The sequence below is a fragment of the Diabrotica virgifera genome, chromosome 6 (genome assembly GCF_917563875.1).
Source record: "Diabrotica virgifera virgifera chromosome 6, PGI_DIABVI_V3a".
Classification (NCBI taxonomy): domain Eukaryota; kingdom Metazoa; phylum Arthropoda; class Insecta; order Coleoptera; family Chrysomelidae; genus Diabrotica; species Diabrotica virgifera.
Window position 1 is genome coordinate 105,417,097 of NC_065448.1, and position 24,648 is coordinate 105,441,744.

General features: G+C 33.3%; 1 protein-coding gene across 5 annotated transcripts in view; it reads left to right on the forward strand.

The window, feature by feature from the left end:
- Window positions 1-24,648, forward strand: part of LOC114330442 (calpain-B) — a 510,388-nt gene that overhangs the window by 123,663 nt on the left and 362,077 nt on the right. For 2 of the 5 annotated variants that reach the window (XM_050652714.1, XM_050652713.1), the window contains exon 3: window positions 6,392-6,412. The exons of 1 other annotated variant lie outside the window; for it this stretch is intronic. In XM_050652714.1, coding sequence (XP_050508671.1) covers window positions 6,392-6,412 — 21 coding nt within the window. Of the gene's footprint in view, window positions 1-6,391; window positions 6,413-22,610; window positions 23,358-24,648 lie in introns of those variants that run through there. 2 more of the 5 variants (XM_050652710.1, XM_050652711.1) reach the window with 2 other exon arrangements.

A 24,648-nucleotide genomic window follows, 5' to 3' on the forward strand; every position in this document is an offset into this window, starting at 1 on the left:
GACTTTGAATTCACATGGTCACGGCCGCTACGGAAAGGATTTCTTCTGTACACCAGAGAAATCCTTTCGTTTATTTTATATAGATGTCGTACCTAGTGTACTGAAGTCTGGTATTTTATTATTACCAGGAAGGCCCCATGCATTTTATTCCTCTTCGACCACTTCACCTAAGTGTTCCTGACGAGCGGTTGACATAACCTGCGAAACACGTCGTGTAGAATACCGGTGGTGGTCGAAGTGTAATAAAATGCAATCGCCGTTCTTTCATATATATATATATATATATATATATATATATATATATATCCCGTTCACAGCGTAATACGCCTTTGGGTTCCCGTTCGCCAAGCCTGTCTATTCTGCCAGTCTTCTTCAGATAGATTTCTTGCTGACATTGCTTTTGAGATTCCTTGGATCCATGTTGTTGGTGGTCGTCCTCGTTTTCTTTTCTCTGGTGGTACCCATTCTAATATATTTTTGGGTAGTCTTTCTTCCCCCATACGTCTGACATGTCCGTACCATATTAGTTGTTGTTTTTCGATGTCTTCTATAATTGATCTTTGTACTTTCATTTGTCTCCTGATGTCCTCATTTTTCACATGTTCTAATCTAGACTTTCCCGCTGCTCTCCTCCAAAAATCCATTTCAACTGCCAATAGGTTACCTTTAAGTTTTTGTGATAACTTAAAAAAAGTATATAAACATGTAATATTTTCAAATGTTTTTTTGGTGTTCATTATTAAATATGATATAGTTAATGTATAACATTAACATAACATAACAAAATTAAATTTAAAAATCATATTTTAATCAAAACGTACCTAGTAGAATAGTTGATTTTTATCAAGATTCATAGGTGGTCATAATAATATGGCCAGGGACTGTATATGCTAATCTTCTCTTTACTTGATCTCGAATGCTGAAAATCATAGTGTTTATTTGAGAAATGCTTTTAGATTCATTTATAATTATTTACATATTCGAAAAAATGTTAACTACGTATTAGCATTATTAGTTAATATAGTCCATCTAGAAACTATCCAAAAAATAAAAACAACAATTTTATAATATTTCTCTATATACATATTTTTATACCTTGAATTATAAAATTACTAAAAACTATTCATTTCATTTACCTATACAACCTGTCACCGCCTCAGTAGCACAGAGCTCAGTATTGCCTAGATTGTCGCTTTGAAAGCTCTGACAAACCACAAGTCTTAATGTTTCTAAGTACAGCTTCTCTACTTTTCACATTTTACATACATTTTACAGAGACTAGGTTCGTCTTCCTAGTTGGCCCTCCGAATTTTCAATAATTTCTCTTAAACTGTCTCCATCTTTCTCTATCCTCTGCAACTCTGAAGCAAAGGTTTAGTAGAGCTCCGACCTCTTTTGGAATGTGGTCCACATAGGTACCTTGTTGATTATCTTCCCTGGGCTCTCGCTCCTTGCACCATCCTCTGCATTGTCAGCTTCTCCAGACTACTTCTACGCACCACATGATTATCCGGACTGTCTCTACCACTAAATCACTTGGTCATCGGCGAAAAGTAATAGACTAAGAGCCGCTATAGGTGAAATTTATTAATCATTTTAGGCACGATGGGACCCGATAACTTAAATAGTAGAACCTAAAAGAAAACGTTTGAACACTGTGCCGTCACTTTTCAGAGGCACATGCGTCGACAGTGGCGCATCAAACTTTCCACTTCTGGACGGGATAAATAAATTAAAAGTTACCCTCCCTTACTAACAGAATTAATTTTTTTTTATTTTTTTAAAATATATGTGATTAACACATAAAATTCAGCGTAATTTTAACCCACCACCCCCTTCCCCCCTACCCCCACCATCAAAAACTTCATTTTTCGTTTTTATTTTTTTTTGTGGGATGCAATCAATTTTAAAATTTCAAAAAATTCACAAGCATAGCTGAGGATTTTATAAAACATGCCTATTTTTTATAGACCCATAGGTAGAGTATACATAACCTCAAAAAATAAAAAAAAATTTTTTTCAAAAAAGCGTATAACTTTTTTTGAGGAATAGCTACAGGTCTAATTTTTTCTTAATTTTGTGTGTTTTATCAAACACTATATTTTTAATTTTTTTCAGATTTTTCTGTAAGGCTTCCCACCTTCAAAAATCCGAAAAACTGTTTTTTGGGGGGTTTTGGGGGATTTTCCCTATTTTATATACTTCATAATATATCAAATCAATTTTGTTTTTATTGGTTATATGTAACTTGAAGTAAGTGAGTCCTTTAGATTATTTAAAAATTAGAAAAACACGTTCAAACCCCCCAAAATCCCCTTAAAAAACAGTTTTTTGCATTTTTAAAGGTGACCAGCGTTACAGAAAAATCTGAAAAAAATTAGAAATATAGTGTTTGATAAAATACACAAGACTAAGAAAAAATTAGATCTGCAGCTATCCCCAAAAAAAAGTTATATACTTTTTTCCAAAAAAAAAAAATTTTTAAAATTTTTTGAGGTTATGTACACTCAACCTACAGGTCTATAAAAAATAGACGTGTTTTATAAAAGCCTTAACTATGCTTGTGAATTTTTTGAAATTTTAAAATTGATTGCATCCCACAAAAAAAAATAAAATCGAAAAATAAAGTTTTTGATGGTGGGGGCAGGGAGAAGGGGGTGGTGGGTTAAAATTACGATGAATCTTATGTCTTAATCACATAGAACTTAAAAAATGAAAAAAATTAAATTCTGGTAATAAGGGAGGGTATTTTTTAATTTATGTATCCCGTCCATAAGTGGAAAGTTTGATGCGCCACTGTCGACGCATGTGCCACTGAAAAGTGACGGCACAGTGCTCAAACGTTTTCTTTTAGGTTCTACTATTTAACTTATAGGGTCCCGTCGTGCCTAAAATGATTAAGAAATTTCACCTATAGCGGCTTCTAGTCTATAATGAATGTAATATATTCTCGTGTACTGATATACCCAATGTTCCACATTTTCTGTATCATCTTTTCAAAGCCTGATCTATCTAGTTTCTGTATACAGTATTTGTGTTATATTTACTCATTTATCTCTAACGTACATCCTTCTCATTGCTTCTCACAGTTGTTTCCAGGGCACACTATCGTATGCTTTCTTTAAGTCGATAAAGGTCATACGTGTTTCAATATTTTCTCTTTATTCTTTTGTATCACTTAGGCCATTAAAATGTTACATTTTTTAAGCCATACCTTGCATTTGTTAGAGGAGTCAATTTTAATTCTTTAATGTATAGGGGGGATCAGTAGAAGCTTAAGTTCAAGTTTTTGGGCTCGCCACCCTTGTCCCCCCCGGCCGCCATCTTGGAAATGGGGTGCAAAGTGGTTTCGCGCTATATCTCGTAAACTACCAACCCTACGGAAAATCTAATTAAACATAAAATGTAGCAAATTAAATTTTCTACAATTTTGTTTTTATTACTTTTTATCGTCAAGTGACCAACAAAATTAAAATTTTTAAACAAGTTTCCTTTTGGAGGTTATAACTTTTTTTCAGTTCATTTTAAAATAAAATAACATTTTAACAATTTTGTAGAGGGTTTTTCAGCGAACAATTTCCATTATAAAGCTGTTTAATTTTATTTATTTATATAGATTTTACAGCGCTCCAAACTTGACCAGATTCTCGAATGCTCATAGGAATACAATAAAAACAAAAGTTAGGCTTACTTTTCTATCTATATATATTTTTTATTCATATAATTTATTTTGATTTTAACATTCCTATGCTATTATTAACCTGTTTTTGACCTTTCTCCCCACTATAAAACTTATAACCCTAAGCGTTTGAGGGCAAATTCGCCGGTTCAGAAGAAGAATGACGCAACCGCAAAATGCAAAATTCTTAAGAAGAGCCAAAAAACGATTTTTGATATCAAAATCATAAAGTATGATAAAAATTAGCCATTCACCACACCGTGGTCAGGATCTCGAGATATAAGCGTTTTTGGGGTGTGCCGCTTGTCTATGAAGTAACATAACTTTTTTCCTATTGTATATTTTGACTTGAAATTTTCCAGAAAACTTCTTCACGAATTATACTTTATTGTTGTGTTGGTTAAAATTATAAACTACAAAGTTTGTCACTCAACTTTTTTAAGTAAACATGAAACTAACGAAATATTATGACAAAATGATTAAAAATTAACAACTCCTTTTTTAATATGTTTAAACATTTTAAACAAATTTCATTGTTATCTACATACTTCAAAGATGACACAGTAAAATTTTCAAAAGCAAATATTTAAAGCGACCAAAGATACAGCGAGGTAAATTTGAAAAATCATCAGAATTGATTTTTGGCATTTTTGTATAAATTTGATTTTTGAACATGTTCCACCAACTCTAGATAAAAATAAACTTCATATTCCAATTCAGCGACCTCGAAAACGTAAAAATGGACCAAAATTGGTCATTTACCTTAAATTTGATTTTCGTGGTCGGCTTAACGGTTGCGATAGAAAAGTATTGTTTTTATTGTATTCCTATGAGAATTCGAGAATTTGGTCAAGTTTGGAGCGCCGTAAAACCTAGATAATAAACAAAATTAAACAACTTTATAGGGAAAATTGTTCATTGAAAAATCCTCTACAAAATCGCTATGATGTTATTTTACTGTGAAATGAACGGAAAAAAAGTTATAATATCCAAAAGTAAACTTCTTACAAAATTTTCTCTTATTTTTGTTTATAACTTTTTTGTTAGTCACTTGACGATAAAAAGTAATAGATAAAAAATTGTAGAAAATTTAATTTGTTACATTTTATGTGTAATTAAATTTTCTGTAGGATTGCCAGTTTAGGAGATACAGCGCGAAAGCCCTTTGCACCCCTTTTTCCAATATGGCGGCCGGGGGACAAGGGTGGCGACCCCAAAAACTTGAACTTAAGCTTCTACTGACATCCTCTACACGTTAAAAAAATAAAATTGACTCCTCTAAGAAATGCACACTAAATGTAACATTTCAATGGACTAACTTGTCTCATAATGAATATATTATCTAGACATGACCTATCTTTTCTGAATCCTGCTGGTTTTTCTCCATTATGATCCATGTACTGTTCTATGTTTTCTTTAATAACTGTGGAAAAGATTCTTGCTATTAAAGGCAACTATGATCCCTCTATGGATATTTGTTGAGCTTTTCAGCTCCATATTTCAGCAGTTCCATTTTTATGTTCCCTGGTCCTGGTGGTTTGTTGTTTTTGGTTTTCTTTGGTGCTTTAGTCATATCTTATGTAATTTCGGATTCCTCCGTCATTGTTGTCACATGGTCTTGTGAGATATACTCCGGTCTATTCTCCTGCAATAATTTAGTGTAAGGATTTGTCCATTCCTTTGATGTCATTATCTGTATCAAATTCTTACTTCGTTTATTTCTATTTTATTTTTGAATTATTTTTTTATGATTTCGTTGACCTGTTATATTATTTTTTGTTGTCTATGTCTCTGCACAATCTCTCCCAGTATTGGTTCTTCTTGGACCTTATTCTTTGCTTGACTTGTTGTCTGAGGGTAACATATTATCCTTGTCCCTGGTTCTGTCGTTTAGCCAATTATGAAACTATCTTTTTTCCTTCTAATCATCTCTTCTAGTTCGTCACTGTATTTCCCCAAATATTTATTCTGGTGTTGCTCAATACCCAGCACTTCGTTTGCCGCTTTATTTATTTTCCTCTTCACAAACTTTAAGCCAGTTTAAAATGTAACGTACTATCGGCACAACCTAGTTCATGCATAGTTCAGAGAAATAAGGAAAACAATATCCTGTTGGTGACACAACCCTCTCCAGGCCGAAACCAATTTTTTTGAGTAGTATGGTCATCTATAATAATAACCTATATGTTTCCTGCAGCCGATTTTGATGATATACATACTCGTACATAGTTATAAACAAATGAAGATCAAAAAACAGTAAATTTTCGCTTTTTTCGTCTATTACCAAAAAGTGAATCATTTTAAACAAAGAGAATAAGAAGCTCATAAATCATATAAAAAACATTTGTTTATAACTATGTATATCAATAAAATCGGCTGCAGGAAACATATAGTATTATAGATGTCCATACTACTTAAAAAATTTGGCTTCGGCCTGGAGGGGGATGTGTCACGAGAAAAATCTTATTTCTCTGGACTAGCATTACTTTTTCCTTAGAGTGTTACAAAAATAAATAATTTAAAAATAGAAAAAATTTCAAATTCAGGAATTTTTCCAAGTGGAATATATTTAATATTTATATATTGTCACAATTAAACAGTAAAGTACTTTAAAAAATTACAAAGTCAAATTATTCAAAAATTATTTTATATAATTATTAATCTTAATTTGTATATATAAGCTAACATATTTTTATTTTATTTTAACAATAGTTCTCCTCCCGGTTTGACCCGGTAAGTCAACATGATACATATTATCAATGTTGTAGTTTATGTTTTAAAAATCGGTGATTGTAAAAATAGCTTTGGGATGATGCCTAATTTGCTTTTAGCTAAAATATGTATTTGTCTTAATTTGGGAATTTAATAAAAAATTTCGATTATTGGGGGTAAGTACAGTTCTGTATTCAATATGTGCAGTAATCAGGTAGGTATAATACCTGATTGAATTGATATTTGGTAAATACTTTTTTGATGTAAAATTGACTATTAAAAACATTCTAATACAACTGTCAATGTAAATTAAGCACTATTTTTTATTCCTGCACATACTTAATATTGAACAGAGGTAAATGTCTTAATGTGTGATATGTCTTACTGTCCTAATGCCTTAATTAGTACTAACATTTATTTATGAGTGATAATATTGTCAAGCACAATACAAAAAACTAATCTAATATTCATTTCTGTTATGAATTGAGGCTATCGATGCAATAAAGCATGGATATCCTCTCTCTACTTGCTTACTTTTGGGGAATTTGTTTTGTATGTCATAAGTTTGAACTTGTGTGACTTATAGTCGTAGTAGAACAAGAAATGTGAGGAGGGTAACGCATACGACATGTAAGTACTAATTGTACGAGGTGCAAGTCCCATGTTGAAACAGATAAAAACAGATTTGAATATCAAACTTTGTCAGTCAGCTATCTCTCCTAGGCCGTAGTGGCTGGGTGATACACCCACGCCATGAAAAAAGTTTTAATGTTTAGGGGTCATACGGAGAACAAAATCATAAGCATACATGAGTATAATATTGTAATGCAGCTAGATATTAAGATGCTCACGCACATAGCCTTCAGTGGTACTTTTTTCTATTGACGTAAGTTAAAAAAGAAAATTTTTATACTTAGACCTCTTTTTCTTATAAGATCCTTTTTATCGTAGCATCAGCTCCGATGATGACAATTATTTTGTCCATAGTGCTTAGCTAAAGAAATAAATAGGTACTTCTTACACACTTTGATATACTATCTTTTCACTTAATGTATTGTTATGATCTGCTTTCTATTACTTTTATTTTAATTAGTGTTTATTTAATTAATTATTGAACTGACGCACATCATACAAAGAAAATTAAGAAAAAATCTCAGGGTGCCTTTTTGTCATAAAAAATAACTAAATTATCTTAGGTTATACTTATCCTTCCTCGTGGCTTCAGTATCTCTTAGTTGATCCTTATCGGGATAAAATAGGAAAAGGAAATAAATAGAAAAATCATAAATAAGCACATACAAATACCTTTATTATCAAAAGCAATGCTCTGAAAATCTATCAATTAGATCCTGTGGGCATAATTGTCCAAATGAAACTTTTACCATATAATTAATCTAATTTAAACAAATATTTATCGCTTTGTTCCTGATACCATTTATAAAATAAGCTAAACAAACAAATTTAGGTATTTGCAAAACTACTTATACTTCCTATTAAATTACTGAAATGTTGGAACCTTAATTCATATGCTTTTACGCAAATATTTTAACTTCTGATTATAAAGAACATCTATCACATAAGTTATTGACTGACCTTTTTTATTCACACACAATAGGGATGTTCACTAATTTTTAAATATAGTTAAATTCAATAGATTACAAGGTATATAAAAACGTAACAATCATAAAACTGTTTAAAAATGTGTATTTTTTAAGATAAATGAGTTCATAATGTTGATTTTCTTGGAGGCTAGAAAAACGGTACCCTGCAGCGAGGCTACGGTCTGTGACGTCAGCAGTCGTAACGTCTTTGATCGACGACCAGTTTTGTATACTTATTTACTCAGTGTATTTGAATGTGCGCAGTTTTTTACGTATTTAGTTATTAAAAATAAAGCCAAATAAGTGGTGTTTTGTTCCTGGGTGTGTATATACATCAAAAAACAGTTCTGACAAGATTTTTATTACCGTTCCAGCCAATTTAAAACAGAAAAAGAAATGGTTTGTTGCAGCTAGAACTTAAAATAACTAACTTAAAGAACTAACTTAATAAAATAAACATTATAGAAGTTTTTCAGAGACTTTCGGCCCTTGGTAATAATGTAATTGTTCTTCCTGCATTTACATTTTTTAAAAATACTTATTAGTTTTCTCAGGATTCGAAAAAAATGAATGAATTTAAATAGCATTGGACCAAGATTTGGCGCCTACCCCATTAAAGAGTAAATGAAAAAGTTTCGGGACCTCAAATTTGTATTCCTTAAACTGGGATATTCCTAAAAACGGGATTCTAATAATACATACAGTAAAAGTAAACCTTGAAATAACTACATATGGATGTAGGTATGACTTTATATTATATTGAAATCATTAATAATTTAGTGAAAAGATTGGTTGAAATGAAAATGTATAATATCCAAGTTCAAAAATATTTTTTACCTTGGAACAGTTGTCAACTCGAAATACGAAACAACCGAAATAAGATCTAGAGTTGAAAAGAACATAGCAACATAATTTAACAACATGCATGAGAAATATTTTCACCCATTGCGACATAATATCTCTCCCATTAAAAATGCGGCGGCTAAAATGTTATTATTTCCGGTCTTGCTATATGGCTCAGAGGCCTGGACAATAATGGAAACATTAATGAAAAAGCTAGAGGCATTCGAGATGTGGGTGTACCCACGTATCCTCAAAATATCCTGGGCGACCCATACCAACGTACAGGTATTGCGTCGAATGGGAAAACAAAAAGAAATCTCTTTTACAATAATTAAGAAACGAAATCTTAAATATTTCGGTCATATCATGAGGAATGATAAATATCGTATACTAAAACTGATAACGCAAGGTAAAATAGAGAGCAAACGCGGACCCGGAAGAAAAGACACTCATGACTTAAAAACTTACGCCAATGATTTGGACAAAAATCGATCGAGTTATTCAGAAACGCCTCAAATGAAATTAAAATTGCCATGATGATAGCCAACGTCCACAACGGACAAGGCACATGAAGAAGAATAAAAATATTTTTAATACACCTAACCAAGGTAAAGTAATAACCAGCCAATGTATGTATACAATATGCATGCGTACAATGCATGCATACAACTTTCTCTATTTTTTTTTGTGGAGTATTAAGCATGTATTTTTTCAGCTTAAAGAAGACATGGAAAATTATATGGAATATACACTCAGTAAAGCTGTGGTAGATTGATTTTTTTACAAGATGCCAATAAATCATACACCATTGTTACATCTACACTACAGTCGGTAGTTTATACGAATCGGCTTTCTGAAAACCTTCTTCCATTTTATTTGTTTATTTTTGTAAAATCCAAAATATGTCCTTACAAACAGTCTATCCACTTTAAACTAAACAAATTCACTATAAAACTCCACTTTAACCCTGATAAAACAAGAAGAGAACAAAATAAAATGACCTGAAACGTCAAACAGGTAAACAGTAACACTATGAGAATGGCGCGCGCTTGGGGTATGCAACTAGTGACGTCAGGCCAATAGAGAAGCGTTCTTGAAATTTAAAATAATGCTAGATTTCTAATAAAGATTTTTTATAGAAAGGCTTTTTCAATTTTGTTGAAATTTTGGACAATTATTCCTAGGGTGTTTCTTAATCGTTTTACATGTTTGAAATGACTTCTTAATTTTTTGTGAACATCCCTATTATGTTTCCTCTTGACCCAAACAGCTCTTCCTTGTTGATTATGTTAGGCTACCAATCAAAGCCCTCTCCGTTCTCAGCATCAATCCAGCAGCATACCAGCAACTATTTCTCCAAAACACAAGCCAGGCCGCTTTTGACCAGTACTCGTTCAATAAACTCCAAAACTCTCTCCTCTCTTTCTCTCAATAATAATCTCCTGAGACCAAGTATCTTTTTTACTTGGTGTCACCAATAATTTTAATAACGATAAATCTTGTAACTTACTCTCTTGGACTTAACAGAATCAAATAGGTATTTCTTCTCGATTTGATTTGTCTCTCGTTCCACTTTTCAGCTACTCTCCACTAACAAACAAAATCACTAGTACTTGCTTCTGAACTCTACGCGAAAACTTTCGACTGCCCTTCTCGGATGCCCGCAACACAATAATCTTTTTTTTCCAAACTCTCTGAACATTCAAAACCTCTCTTTCCCCCTTCCAAATTGCCAAGCCAATCAGAAACATTTCTCTTTTCCATTCGAAAAACCCAGGTATTCTTTCAAACAATACTTCTACTTAAACTAATCACTTTTCGGAAATTATACAAAAATTCTTGTGTTTAAACAAACAGACTTAAAATTCCAAATCTCTCTACCTTTATTTTTCTAAAAACTAATAATTAAAAATTACCTGTGGATTTTACCTTTCCCGTAACAAACAATCTTTTTAAAGTTGTTCTGAAGCTATTTCCTTGTGGCATTTTTATAATTACGTATTTTTTATGGGAAATAAGCCACAATTTTACTAAAAAATGAATTTATTAACGTTTCGAAGCCCAAATCGGGTTTCGTTGTCAAAATACAATAGTATTTTGTATTTTGACAACGAAACCCGATTTGGGCTTCGAAAGGTTAATAAATTCATTTTTTAGTTAAATTGTGGCTTATTTCCCATAAAAAATACGTAATCTTTTTAAAATTATAATCCGAAATAAATTGTCTTTCACTTCACTTATTTACAAATGTCTTTAATTCTTCAGGGAAAAACTCATTAAGGAGAAACCCACTGCGTAAAAGATACCTTCTAATAACTAGTTACAAATCAATATACAGGGTGTATCAAATTTATGTGCCCGCGTTAAATTAAAAAAATAAATTTTTATTATATCTTTGATTGATAAATTGATACACAATAGTATTTATATTATTTACTTTTATCTTTATTCATGTGTTGTCTTCACAAATGCATTATTTCTAATATTTCATCAGTCATCTAGGGTTTTTTTGTCTACTTGTTCATGTTTTTTACATTGTGTTCAGTTTTTTAATTATTGTTTGTAATTCAGACCATAACTTGGCGGAATCTTCTCTCTGTCCACTTTCGGTATTTCTTAAGTTCTCGACATTTTGATTAATGTGTCGTAATATACACACAACGCAAAAGTCTAGGGATATTTTTATAAATAGACGTATTTTGTTTATCTGTAATCAACTTAAAAAAAAGTAATACAAAATTTGTAGTTTAAATTGTTGTTTAATATGTCAAAAACCATAAATTGCAAAAAAAAACAGAAAATTGGAGCAAAAAAAATATATTGCATGTTTCAAATTTTCAAAATTGATGATTGCAAAATCATCCATGTTTCACATATCACCATAAAATGTCAAAAATACGAAATATAAACTTAAAATAAAGTATGGCCACCACGTTGGTTCATCACAGCTCTACATCTACTGTTCATGCTCCGAATCACATTTTTAATGTTTGCTTGAGGTAGTTGTGTCCATTGTTCTCTCAAAAGCTCTTTTAATTGAAACTCATTGTAGATATTGCCCATATGTGGAGTAATTCTTCGTTGGAGCACGTCCCACACATGCTCAATGGGATTCAAGTCCGGTGATTGTGCTGGCCACGGCAATATATCAATACCCTCGTTATCCAACCAGTTTGTTACAATATGCGCAACATGTGGTCGAGCGTTATCATGCATAAAGTAAAAATTTTCTCCAACAGCAGCAGCAAACGGTCACACAACAGGTTCAAGAATAGTGTCCAAATATTGCTGACTTCTGAGAAAGCCACGTGGAAAAATGAGGTCAGTTCTTCCGCCAATCATGATTCCGCCCCATACCATTAATGTACCACCTCTGTATGCATACACTTCTTGAAGATGTCGTAATCGTTCTCCATTTCCGGGTCGTGTCCAAACTCTTGTCAGACGAGAATGGATGAAATCTATATCTAGACTCGTCACTAAACAAAACTGTGGCCCGGTCATTGTCAGTCCAATTCTGAAACTCTTGACACCAGATTAATCTTGCAGCGCCATTGCCTCTAGATAGAGGTGGACATCTCAGTGGTCGCCGACTACGAAGATTGGCTTCATGGAGACGATTCCTCACAGTACTGTGGCTAATTGTTACATTATGTGCAAGCTGTAATTCATTAACCCGCTCGGGTGCTGTGATTGTTGGCTGCCTTCTGGCATTTAATATTAAATACCGGTCTTGAGCGACGGTTGTAGAGCGACCACGTCCTGGATGTTGCTCGGCTGGACTCCCAGTGTCTCTAAACCGACGCCACAAACGACTTACGACGCTTTGGGAGACACCCAGCTGGTCAGCAACTTGAGTTTGTCGCATACCAGCTTGAAGGAGGCCCACGGCTCTATTCATCTCGTCCAACGTTAATTGTTGTCGTTGCATGGTAAAAAGACAATATCTTTAACTCGCCTATTAAGCAAGAATGGTATAAAGTGACTAAAATTAAAAATAAACAAAACATAAAAATGTCGATTTTTTTGTCCCATATAAAAAACATTCTAAAACACGTACTGCTATCAGTTTTACAATTTTTTTTTTGATAAGAAGTGAGTGTCTGTATCAACAATTATAGTACAAGCAAATGTATATGGTCATGAAATTTCTGTCATTGGTATTGTCAAATTATTAAAATATCCTTAGACTTTTGGGTTGTGTGTATTTGCTTCGTTACTTCTTTCTTCAGTAAGTTCATGTCTGTTTTTGGGTCTTTCTTTTTTTTTAGATTATTTTTAAATCTGATTACAAGCAAAGTATGGTCGATGAGAACAATCTGCACCGGGAAGGTTTTTGTAGGTATGTACTAATAATGCTATTTAGGTATCTTCGTTTAGTCATTATGCAGTCTATCTGATTTCTGATGCAATTTTCTGTATTGTTCTGTGGCGATTTCCACGTTTATAATCTGTGAGCTGGTAGTTTGATGTATTCATAACAATCATATTCTCTTTTTGACATAACTGAAGTAGTTTCTCGCGTCTTTCATTACGTTTTTCTCTTTGCCATTTCCCACGTTGCATTGAGATCTCCAATTATTATCGTTATTTCATATTTTTTCTTGTGCTGCAGTAAAACTTATAACTGTTCAATCTTAGTATCGGGTTTACCGGTTGTTGGAGCATAGACTTGTATAACATTGATGTTGATTTTCTTGTAGTTGTAGAAGTAGCATGCGATCTGACTGATAGACCACATTTTTCCTGAATCAGATCATCTTATCTCGTTTATTCCGAAGATATCAATATTTAACCTGTTCAGTTCTTGGATGGTGTTGTGGATTTTGCCCGTCTCAAACATGTTTCCGATACTTTAGGTGCCGATCTGAATCGTTGGTTTATTTTTAGGTTTTTTCACTGCCGTGTGGGTCCTAGCTCTCTTCGTGGATGTTTTTAGCAGCCCCTTACCATCTAAGGTCTGCTGCGCACTAGGGGTCAAATGTGATATTGTACTCATTGTTCTTGGGAGATAGTGTAGTAGTTTCCCCTTGCTTTCTATACCGCAGTTTTATAGCCGGTTGAGTCGATATTTGGGTACCCCTTAATGTGTGATATGCAATCTGTAAGGATAATTTTCTCCAGCCTTAAAGTACTAATGACATAGCTATATAAATTCATTTACAATGTTTAATTCCGTGTGTCCTTTTTACAGTAACTGCTTGCTACAGTGCGTAAGATAGTTGGACTATTATAAAAATACTCATATTTTCTATGCTGTTTTAATTCTAGGATTGTTTTCGTATGAGTATTACGTTTGTCCTGTATGATATGTATTTTATATTATTTTTTAAATTTATTTAACTATGTTAGTAATGTGAGGTTAAAAGTGACTTGAACCACATATTTTTTGAATGCAAAAAGCATAAACACCTAACCAATCACCTAATTAAAAGAATTATAGACCAGAACATCCCACTCCCTGTAAATATTCTCTTTATTCTGTCACTGAATAAAAAGAAAATTTTTGACTGTTTGGTATCTTTCTTGTCGGATAGTAAAATATTATTGTAATTAGTTATAAGTATTTGTAAAATATGTTTAAAAAATTTAAAAAAAAATAAAAGAAAACAATTAAAAAAAAAATTAAAAAAAAATAAAAACATGAAACAAAAAAAAATAAATAAAAAAAATTAATAATTAAAAAAAAATAAAGAAAAAATCACTAAGAGGATTTAAACCTCCGCGGGAATGAACCGGGTTGACATCCTATCGTAGTGACAAAAAAAAACAAAACAAAAAAAAAACTAAAACAAAATACAAAAAAGAATGCATTTATTTTAATATTAAGATTAATATTTTTATTTGTAAAATGTATACACTATGTGTTCTTGATAAACATTAAGTAATATAATATATTTATATTTATTAACATAGTATGTACATTAGCTGTAATGAGTAGGTAAATAAGAAGTAAAAAATTGTAATAATATTATAATAACCAAGTTTCACTAATTGGCAATATCTTTAATACATTTACTTTTGATTGAGACTGGCTGAATGACCATAGTCCAAGCCAAAAAAGAAAAAAAAACTATGTTAGTGAAATAGTTAGTAATACCGTTAAAATAAACCTAATAAGACTTACCCTGCAATAATTTAATATGTCAGTCCGCTGTCCTGAAGTTGTTGACAGATTATGTCCCCATACAAATACAGTCGGAAAAATGAAAGAATACTCATGAACGATCACATCAATCACTTATTTTGTATTTGCTGTATTTTTCTACAAATAACAACCGTTTGTTATAGAAAACGACAGCAAATACAAAATAAGTGATTGATGTGATCGTTCATGGGTATTTTTTCACTTTTCCGACTGTATATGTTAATGGAAGGTAAGAACAATCAACCAATTACACATTACACGTGAAAAAGTGGTGTAGTCTAGATTTTATTAAACGATTATTGTTTCATGTGCAAAAATGATATCTAGTTGTGTTTTGCAATGTAAATCATCATATTTATTTTTGATTTTATCTTTTAGAATTGTATCTTTTATTTTTTACAGAAACTACCCGTCGAAATATTTCAATAATATAATTCTAATAATTTATAGATTTATATAATAAAAGCTAAAAAGAGATAAAATCTGCCGATGCCGAAAATTACTTTACATATGAGAAATGAGAGAGACAAAACAATTTTAAATTTAGCTATTAAGAAATTGAAGAACACTCTATGAAAGGTAGGATTTACTTGTACTCTATTCTGTAAATCATCAACTTTGAACTGTCTAACTGACATTTACATAATGTCTATTTAGAAATTAATTAAAATTAAGTCAAAATTTTTAAAGTATACAATGTTCCATGTCTTGCTTCTTACATAAATCATGTGCAAACTTTTGCTGCAGCCCGTGCATACCGAACTGCTGTATACCATGCTGCCAACCATGTTGTTGTAGAACTGTATGTTCATATAAAGAACCGCTATCTTTTTGGACCGGCTTTCCGAGTAGAGATGATGATAAAAAGAAATCTAAAAAGAAACAACAAGGAAAAGGTGGAACGAAAGGTACTAAGAAAAAAGGTGCAGATTCAGTAGACGAAGGTACAACTGTGGGTGGTGATCCTGGAGTTGATGTTGGAACTGGAGAAACTGGAAGACCTGTTATTGGACCTGAAGGATCCACAATTGGACCTGGAGGAGCCGTTTATGGGCCTGGAGGAGCCGCTATTGGACCTGGAGGAGCCGTTTATGGGCCTGGAGGAGCCGTTTATGGACCTGGAGGAGCCGTTTATGGGCCTGGAGGAGCCGTTTATGGGCCTGGAGGAGCCGCTATTGGGCCTGGAGGAGCCGCTATTGGACCTGGAGGGGCCGCTATTGGACCTTATGGTCCTGGTGGTGGAGCTGGACCTGGACTACCTGGTTTTGGGGCTGGACCTGGACTACCTGGGTTTGGAACGGGACCTGGGTTTGGACCTGGAATAGCTGGTATTGGTCCTGGACAACCTGGTATTGGAGCATATGGTAGCCCATCAACCGCTTTCGGAGGTGCATTTGGCGAAGGTCTTATAGATGGACGACAAGATGGTATTGAAGGATATGGAGACGTAATAGGAGATGGTATCAAAATTGGAGGTGTAGGTGATGGCCATGAAAAGTGTAGATGTTGCAAAAGATGTCCATGTCAAGCAGGTAAACCCCAAAATGCAGATAGACTCAAAGGGCCTTGTACCTGCTGCAATGACTGCCCTTGTCATGCAGCTATTCAAGCACGGTATTCATCAGTAGTTCCAAAAACTGTTCCTAGTCAATATAAAGAGCAATGCAAATGCAGTAACGCTAAAAAAGATAGAGAGAAGTACACACTAGTATTATGTTGCGATTGCGGACACCGAAAAAGAGTGTTGCGACCAGATGATGATGAAATAAATGAACCGACTATTTGCTGTTCTTGTGGAAAAGAGAAAAAATTGAAGAATGATAAAAATGCTTTATGCCCTCCCCCATCTACCAAAAGAAGTCGTCTATGTAGGTACTGCAGATATGTTCAATCTTTTTCTCCAAATTAGTATATTTTTGAAGCTGTCCAATGTTTATTGCCTCCTTTAAATGTATTGTAAATTATTACTCGTCTAAATTGATTATATGAAAAGGAATAATATATACTTTTTTACTACTTCTTTTAATTATATCTTACAGATTTGGATTCCCATTTACCCTTTGTTTTACTGGTGTCCCATATCTTGGATATAACCTCTTACTGTTAAGTATATATTTATCTGTTCATATTTATTTTTACATTTTTATTAGGTATTCGAAAATTTTCAGTTCTTTATTTTATGTGTTTCGTCTTTTTGTATCATATGCAATAAGGAATTCCTAAACTAAATCGAAAGTATTGCAACGCTTTGGAAAATATCGTCAATACTATAATATGTCCTATATTTTTTTCTTGCAACCTTATCTCTCCTGTTTTAGTCTGCCAAACATATCCAAGAACTAACAGTAGAAAAAAACGTGACATAGTTTTTACAGAAAATATGAGACTGGAAAACTTCATCATCATCATTAAGTACATGTCGTTTAAAATGCTATTCTTGAGTGAGGTGGATTACTCTTCTGTCATTTATAGCTTGCTGTGTGTCTTTCCCGCTCTCGTGACTCTTTTCCATTTATTCCCGTCCTTGCACTGAACTTTCCCGTCTTGAATATTCATTGATTTTATGTCTTCTTCTACATCATCCAGCCATCTTCTTTTAGGCCTGCCTCTACTTCGACCATAATGGTGTTCAGTTAATTATCCTTTCCAACATATCCCAACATATCTAAGTGTGGGCGTCTCTGTATATGTCCTTTTCATTCTAAGCGAAGATATTTTATGTATCTGACTATATTCTCCTTTTAATTCTTCTTCAATTTCGGCATTTGGTTTCATTCTTACTTCTCCCTCTCTTTTTACATTGCTGTCCAGTATTGTTCTCATTATTTTTCTTTCAAATTTCAGAAGGGTATCTTTCTTGTTAATGGACGTTGTTTTCATCCCATATGTAACAACAGGTCTTAATGAAAGTCCTGTATAGGTTCATCTTTGTTCTCTTACTTAGAGTCTTGCTTCTCAGCAGACTTCTATTTCTTCCATATGTTTTTTGCTTTTCAGAATTACTTTCTCAATTTTTTCCGGTTTTCCCTACATACATACATCGGAAAAGTCTAGAGCTATTTTTAGAAAGAGACGTAACTGCTGCTTTAAGTGTTTTGGATAAATAATAACCGATTTGTAGTGATTAGTAGTATTTAATATTTTTTTTTGTAAGCATTTATTAACAATCAGAATTACATATTCTATGAGTTAATTTGATTATTATTATGAGTATTGTACACTAAAATGGCGTTATAAGGTACATCACCCAGCGGTTTCACCTCAGTTTCAGCGAAGATCTATGGGCCATAATCTTCGCAATCTTCTGTTGTTTAGTGGCTGCAGTAATGGTAATATTAATTGGTTGGGGTGGCCTTCCAATTTCTCGTGGTGTCTGTTGGCTCTTTCTTGAATTACTGTGCTGACTAACGGGATGTTTAGGTCTGCATGAAGGGTTTGGTTGGAAATGTACCACGGGGCATTTGCGATGGTGCGTAGAATTTTTGATTGAGTTCTTTGGATAATTTTTGTGTTTGATTTGCTGGCACAACTCCATAGTTCTATACCGTACGTCCATATAGGTTTGATGACTGTTTTATAAATCAGCAGTTTGTTCTCAATTGAGAGTCGAGATTTTCTACCTATAAGTCAATTAATTTCTTTCACTCTCAACTCAATTTGTTTCTTCTTCTTTAAAATGTGTTGTTTCCAGTTTAATTTAGAATCAAGATGAAGCCCCAGGTATTTGACGATATTCTGTTGTGGTATGTTGACTTGATTAAGGCTAATATTTGGGCATTGGTCTTTCCTTAGTGTGAAAGTTATATGTCTTGACTTAGTTCCATTAGCTTTTATCTTCCATTTCTTTAACCACTGTCCAATTTGGTCTAGGTGTTCTTGAAGTTTCAGTACTGCAGCTCTTGGATCCTCTTCAGTTGCAAATATTGCTGTGTCATCAGCGAAAGTTCCAATGGTGGTTTGTGGAGAGGTTGGTAAATCGGATGTGTACAGTACATAAAGAAGTGGACCCAATATACTACCTTGTGGGACTCCTGACTGAATTTTGTTACGGTTTGATAGTTCATCCTCCACTTTAGTTTCAAATTCTCTGTGATTTAGATATGATTTTAATAAGTCAAAGTATTTGTTGGGTAGGGATTTTTTGATTTTATAAAGTAATCCTATAAAGATGAGAAACAACTCATTTGAAAACTATGTATCAAACCTTTCGCGCCAAGATAACTCTATCTGGAAACCAATCAAAAACAAAAATAAACCAATAAATACTTCACCTCCAATTCGGAAAAACTCAATACCACCAGGACCATGGGCAAAAAGCAACAAAGAAAAAGCTGATTTATTTGCTGAACATCTAACTGAAGTCTTCAAGCCACACGACAATGATCAAGTACAAGAAGTAGAGCAGGAACTAGCCTTACCAATTAATCAACGAGAGCGACTAACTTTAATTACACCGAAGGAGATCAAAGATGAAATTAATCATTTGAATGAAAAGAAGGCACCAGACACAACTTCCTAAAAAGGGTATAATGAAGTTATTGTACATATTAAATGCAATCTTAAGACTTAATTATTGGCCTATATCACTAAAAATTGCCCAAGTAATTATGATTCCGAAACCTGGTAAAGCTTTAACAGATGTTTCATCATACCGCCCAATAAGTCTACTGCCAATAATGTCAAAACTTCTTGAAAAGCTGTTACTTAAAAGAATTATGAGCGATCTAGAATTCCAAAACTGGATCCAAGAACACCAATTTGGATTCCGGCAAGGTAATTGTACAGTGCAACAATGCCATCGCATATCAAATGTAATTAATAGAGCTTTGAACAATAAACATTATTGCACACCAGCCTTTCTGGACATCAGCCAAGCATTTGATAAGTATTTAATATACAAGAAAATTTGTTGAAATGTCAGAAATAACGAGAATGCCTAAGTACAATTAAATGTATACTTAGGTATTTATTATAAATAAAACTAGCCCAATCATTTGTCTCACAGTTTTGGTATCCTTGACACCACTCTAATCTTGTAGCGCGATAGTCTCTGGAGATAGGTGGACATCTCAATGGCTTTCGACTGTTGAGATTGGCTTCATGGAGACAACTTCTTACAATATGAGGCCTATGGTTACCTGGTGTGCCCGCTGCAAGTCGCTAATCAATTCAGGTGCTATAATTATTGGTTGTCTTCTAGCGGTTAACAATAAAAATCTATCTTAACTGCAGTTGTACCTGGATGACGTTCGGTTGGACTTCCGATGTCACATAAACGCCGTCACCATTGACTTATAACATCTTGGAATACTCCCATGCGCTCAGCTAGATTAGTTTGCCGCGTGTCACCTTGAAGAAGGCCTACAGACTATTCATCTCATCTAAAGTTAAATGTCGGTCGTTCGATGATAAAAAAGAATATTTTCAATGCACTAACTGAACAAGAATTTTATAGCACGAACAAAATCGAAACTACCACATGAATTTATTTTTATGCAACCAATTTGTGGCAACATTTGTGGCAATTATGTACTGTATATAGTGTAGATGAAGTCATATATAGGGTGTCCCAAAAGTAGTGGAACGGTCGAATATTTTGCGAACTAAACATCGGATCGAAAAACTGAAAAATACGTGTTCAATCATTTTCAAAAAATCTATCCAATGATACCAAGCACCAACCCCCACTACACCCCCTGGAGGTGGGGTGGGGGGTAACTTTAAAATCTCAAATGGAAATCCCTAGATTTTCTTGCAGATTTGGATTCGTTACGTAAAAGTAAGCAACTTTTATTCAAGACATTTTTTCGAACTGTGGATAGATGGCGCTATAATTGGGAAAAACGATTTATCCTGATACCATAGGTAAATTATAGAAACGGTCTAATATCTCGAGAAATACACTTCCAAATGAGAAACCAAGAAAACAGGTTTTTAATATTTTTCGAAAACCTATCGATAAACACCAAAAATGACCCTCCAACCCACCCCCTGGAGACGGGGTGGGGGTAAATTTAAAATCTTAAATAGCAACCCCCACTTTTTATTGCAGATTCGAATTCGTCATGAAAAACTAAGCTACATTTATTCGAAACATTTTTTAAAATTGCTGATAGATGGCGCTAATAAATCATATTTTTCCAATTAAAGCGCCATCTATCAACAATTCTAAAGAATGTTTCGAATAAATGCTGCTTAGTTTTTCATGACGAATCGGAATCTGTAATAAAAAGTGGGGGTTGCTATTTAAGATTTTAAAGTTACCCCCCACCCCACCTCCAGGGGGTGGGTTGGAGGGTCATGTTTAGCGTTATTCGATAGGTTTTCGAAAAGTATTAAAAACCTTTTTTTTTTGGTTTCTCATTTGGAAGTGTATTTCTCGAGATATTAGACCGTTTCTATAATTTACCTATGGTATCAGGATAAATCGTTTTTCTCATTTATAGCGCCATCTATTCACAGTTCGAAAAAATGTCTTGAATAAAAGTTGCTTACTTTTACATAACGAATCCAAATCTGCAAGAAAACCTAGGGGTTTCCATTTGAGATTTTAAAGTTACCCTCCACCCCACCACCAGGGGGTGTAGTGGGGGTTGGTGTTTGGTGTCATTGGATAGATTTTTGAAAATGATTAAACACATATTTTTCAGTTTTTTGATCCGATGTTTAGTTCGCGAGATATTCGACCGTTCCACTACTTTTGGGACACCCTGTATATAGTATAGATGAGTTTGCTGTTTTGACGACGTTTCGGCATGGTCGAAGGGAAAAAGAATCCAATGCCCCAGCGTAACCTAAATCTAAGAAAAAACTGCTTCTTCTTCTTCTTCTTCTTCAGATGCAAATCCACTAATGGATGTTAGCCATCACATTTTCCATTAAATCTCTGTTTCTTGCAATGTGTATCAGAGATTGTATGTCGTTAATCCCTGTCAATTGCCTTATGTTTCGGAGCCAGGACATTTTCTTGCGTTCTATTCCTCTTCCTCTCTTGCCTTAAAAAAAATAACACAATGTATTATTTTTTAAGGCAAGAGAGGAATAGAACGCAAGAAAATGTCAAATATATAAACAAGTTGAGAGAGTCCCGATGGGTTCATCACTGGCACCGGTAATAGTAAACATGTTTATGGAAGAAATAGAACAGCGAGCAATAGAAACAGACAAACACAAACCCAAACTTTGGCTTACGTACGTGGATGACACTCTTATATGGAAAAGAAATACAAAGTTATTTTTAGAACAGAGGACGAAAAACCAATTGCAAAACCATCCTGCCTTAATATGCCGTAATAATGCCGTAATATGCCGTAATAATATAGTTCAATAAGCTGATGAAAAACTTCATCCCGTCCAGATGGATGACGTCACTAGTATGATATATATGTCATAAAATCATAAAATAAAAATAAAAATCGACCTGTTTCAAGAGTTTTTCTTAAAGTCGCCGGCTTGCGAAATAACGAATGTATTCCTTTCATTTGCACCATTACATTCTGTATGTATTTATATAAATGTTATGACATAGTTATCTTCATCTAACCGTCAGTTTAATATCTATAGAAATACAGCCTGTCACTTTTTGTAGACAATTCTATATTGTGTGACATTTTTGTTAGTGCTATTTAAAAAGAAAATTTTGTTAATTTTGTATTGTTTAAAAATTAATAATGTAAGTCTAAATATGTGGGAATCGTTCTATGATAGAACATCTCAATCCTGTTCAGGCATAAACGCAAAATTATTAAGTTATAATAAAAAGAAACACGATCTCCAATCCGTCGAATACAAGAATTACATCCATAGAGACGTATTATGTGTTTTGGATCCGAATCCCATGAAAAAACATAAAAGTCAAAAAAGTAAAAAAGGTGTTCCCAGTGCAAGTAAAAGAATTAACAACACAGGTGTTTTGTCCGCTTATGTTTATCACAAGGTAAGAGAAGAAGCTGCAGACACAAAAAAGAGACCAGTAAGTAGCAGTTGTGGGAAGTGTGAGACTCCCAGTGAGGTGAATGCTGGTGCAGAAAAAATATGTGAAATATTACCAAAGAGTTCGATACCACGGCCTAGATCATCATCTAACTATTCGAAAACACCTACAACAGAATTATCTTCAGAATCTCCAAACAAACAAGCATCTAACGAGTTAGAAAATTCCGAGAAAATCAAATCTAAATCGTCTTGTAGACCAATTTGTCAATTCTCAAAGAAACCTCTTTCTACTTTAGGGAATGATGGAGCGAGTTTGATTTGTGTTGAGACACTACAAATTCAACCGAAATTATGTACAATAAAGACATGCTTACGAAGAGAACGGTCTAGACTGGTAAAACTCTACGAATCGACAACAGAGAAAATAAAAATTTATAAGGTATAGTATGCTTATAAATATTAACTATTTTATAGTGAAACGTAGACTGTCAAAGGTCATAATAAAATCGAAGATTGCCTTACAACAGAATAAAATTTTATAAATGTTGTATACAAGCTTCTAATGTCTAAAAAAGCGTGTAACGGATAATATGATGCTATTGTTCCAAAGCTTTGTTATGATGTTTTACTTCTTTTTTCTCAATTTTTGGCCTGAATACAGGGTGTCCAGAAACTCTCCTGAGAAACGACGACTGGAGATTCCTCAGATAATTTTAAGATAGTTTAACCAAATTCACCTAATCCGAAAATATCTAAATAATATAATAAAATCGTTCAATACTTACTTTCCTCTGGCATATCTGTAATATGGCGTATGACTTTCACAAAAATCACTTGAAATGTAAAAATAAAAAAGTCCCAAATCATACAAGAAAGTGTAGTAAAATCCCATAACTAAACGGAGCAAAAAAGTGTTAACGAGTGCTGTAAATTTTGGTGTGGGGGTGGTTCCACATCCACATAACGTCACATACACCTCTTTAGAGTCGACCTTATATAAGAGTCGGTCCGAAATGATAGTTTTTGAAATTTTCATTTTTGGTCAGCTTTTTTTGTACCTTTGTGCGTCGCCGTAGAGATTTAATTGAATTTTGAGAATTTTTTTCAGTATTAAGCCTTTTATACTCCAGAGAAATAAGATTTTTCTCGTGACACATCCCCCTCCAGGCCGAAACCAAATTTTTTGAGTACATAGTATGGACATCTATATTAATAATCTTTATGTTTCCTACAGCCGATTTTGATGATATACACAGTTATAAACAAATTAAGATCAAAAAACGGTAAATTTGAGAGTAAGAAACTCATAAATCGTCTAAAAAATTTCAATATGGCGTTTGCTGAATATGTCTATCCTTATTGGTTGCTAATATTCATTACTTATGTAAAAATTAACTTAGAACCTTCTTATTACACGAATTGCTGAGACCTCTGGTGCTTAAAGTATATTTTAAATTTCAAAGTAATTCGTCAAATAGTTTAAAAGTTATTTAATTTGTTTATCCCAAATTCCTTTTTTTTTTGGAACACTATAAGTCGGAAAATTATGAGGTTACAGTAAGACTTCTGACAGTTTATGCAAGAAGAACATTTATACTATTGACTTAATTAAAAAAAATGACAAGTAATGTTAAACTGTGTAAAATTATTTTGCAAAAACACGTCGATTTTTTGCTTACTTATAAACAATTAGAATAACTTTTTAACCGTTACCCGTAGAAAAATTATTT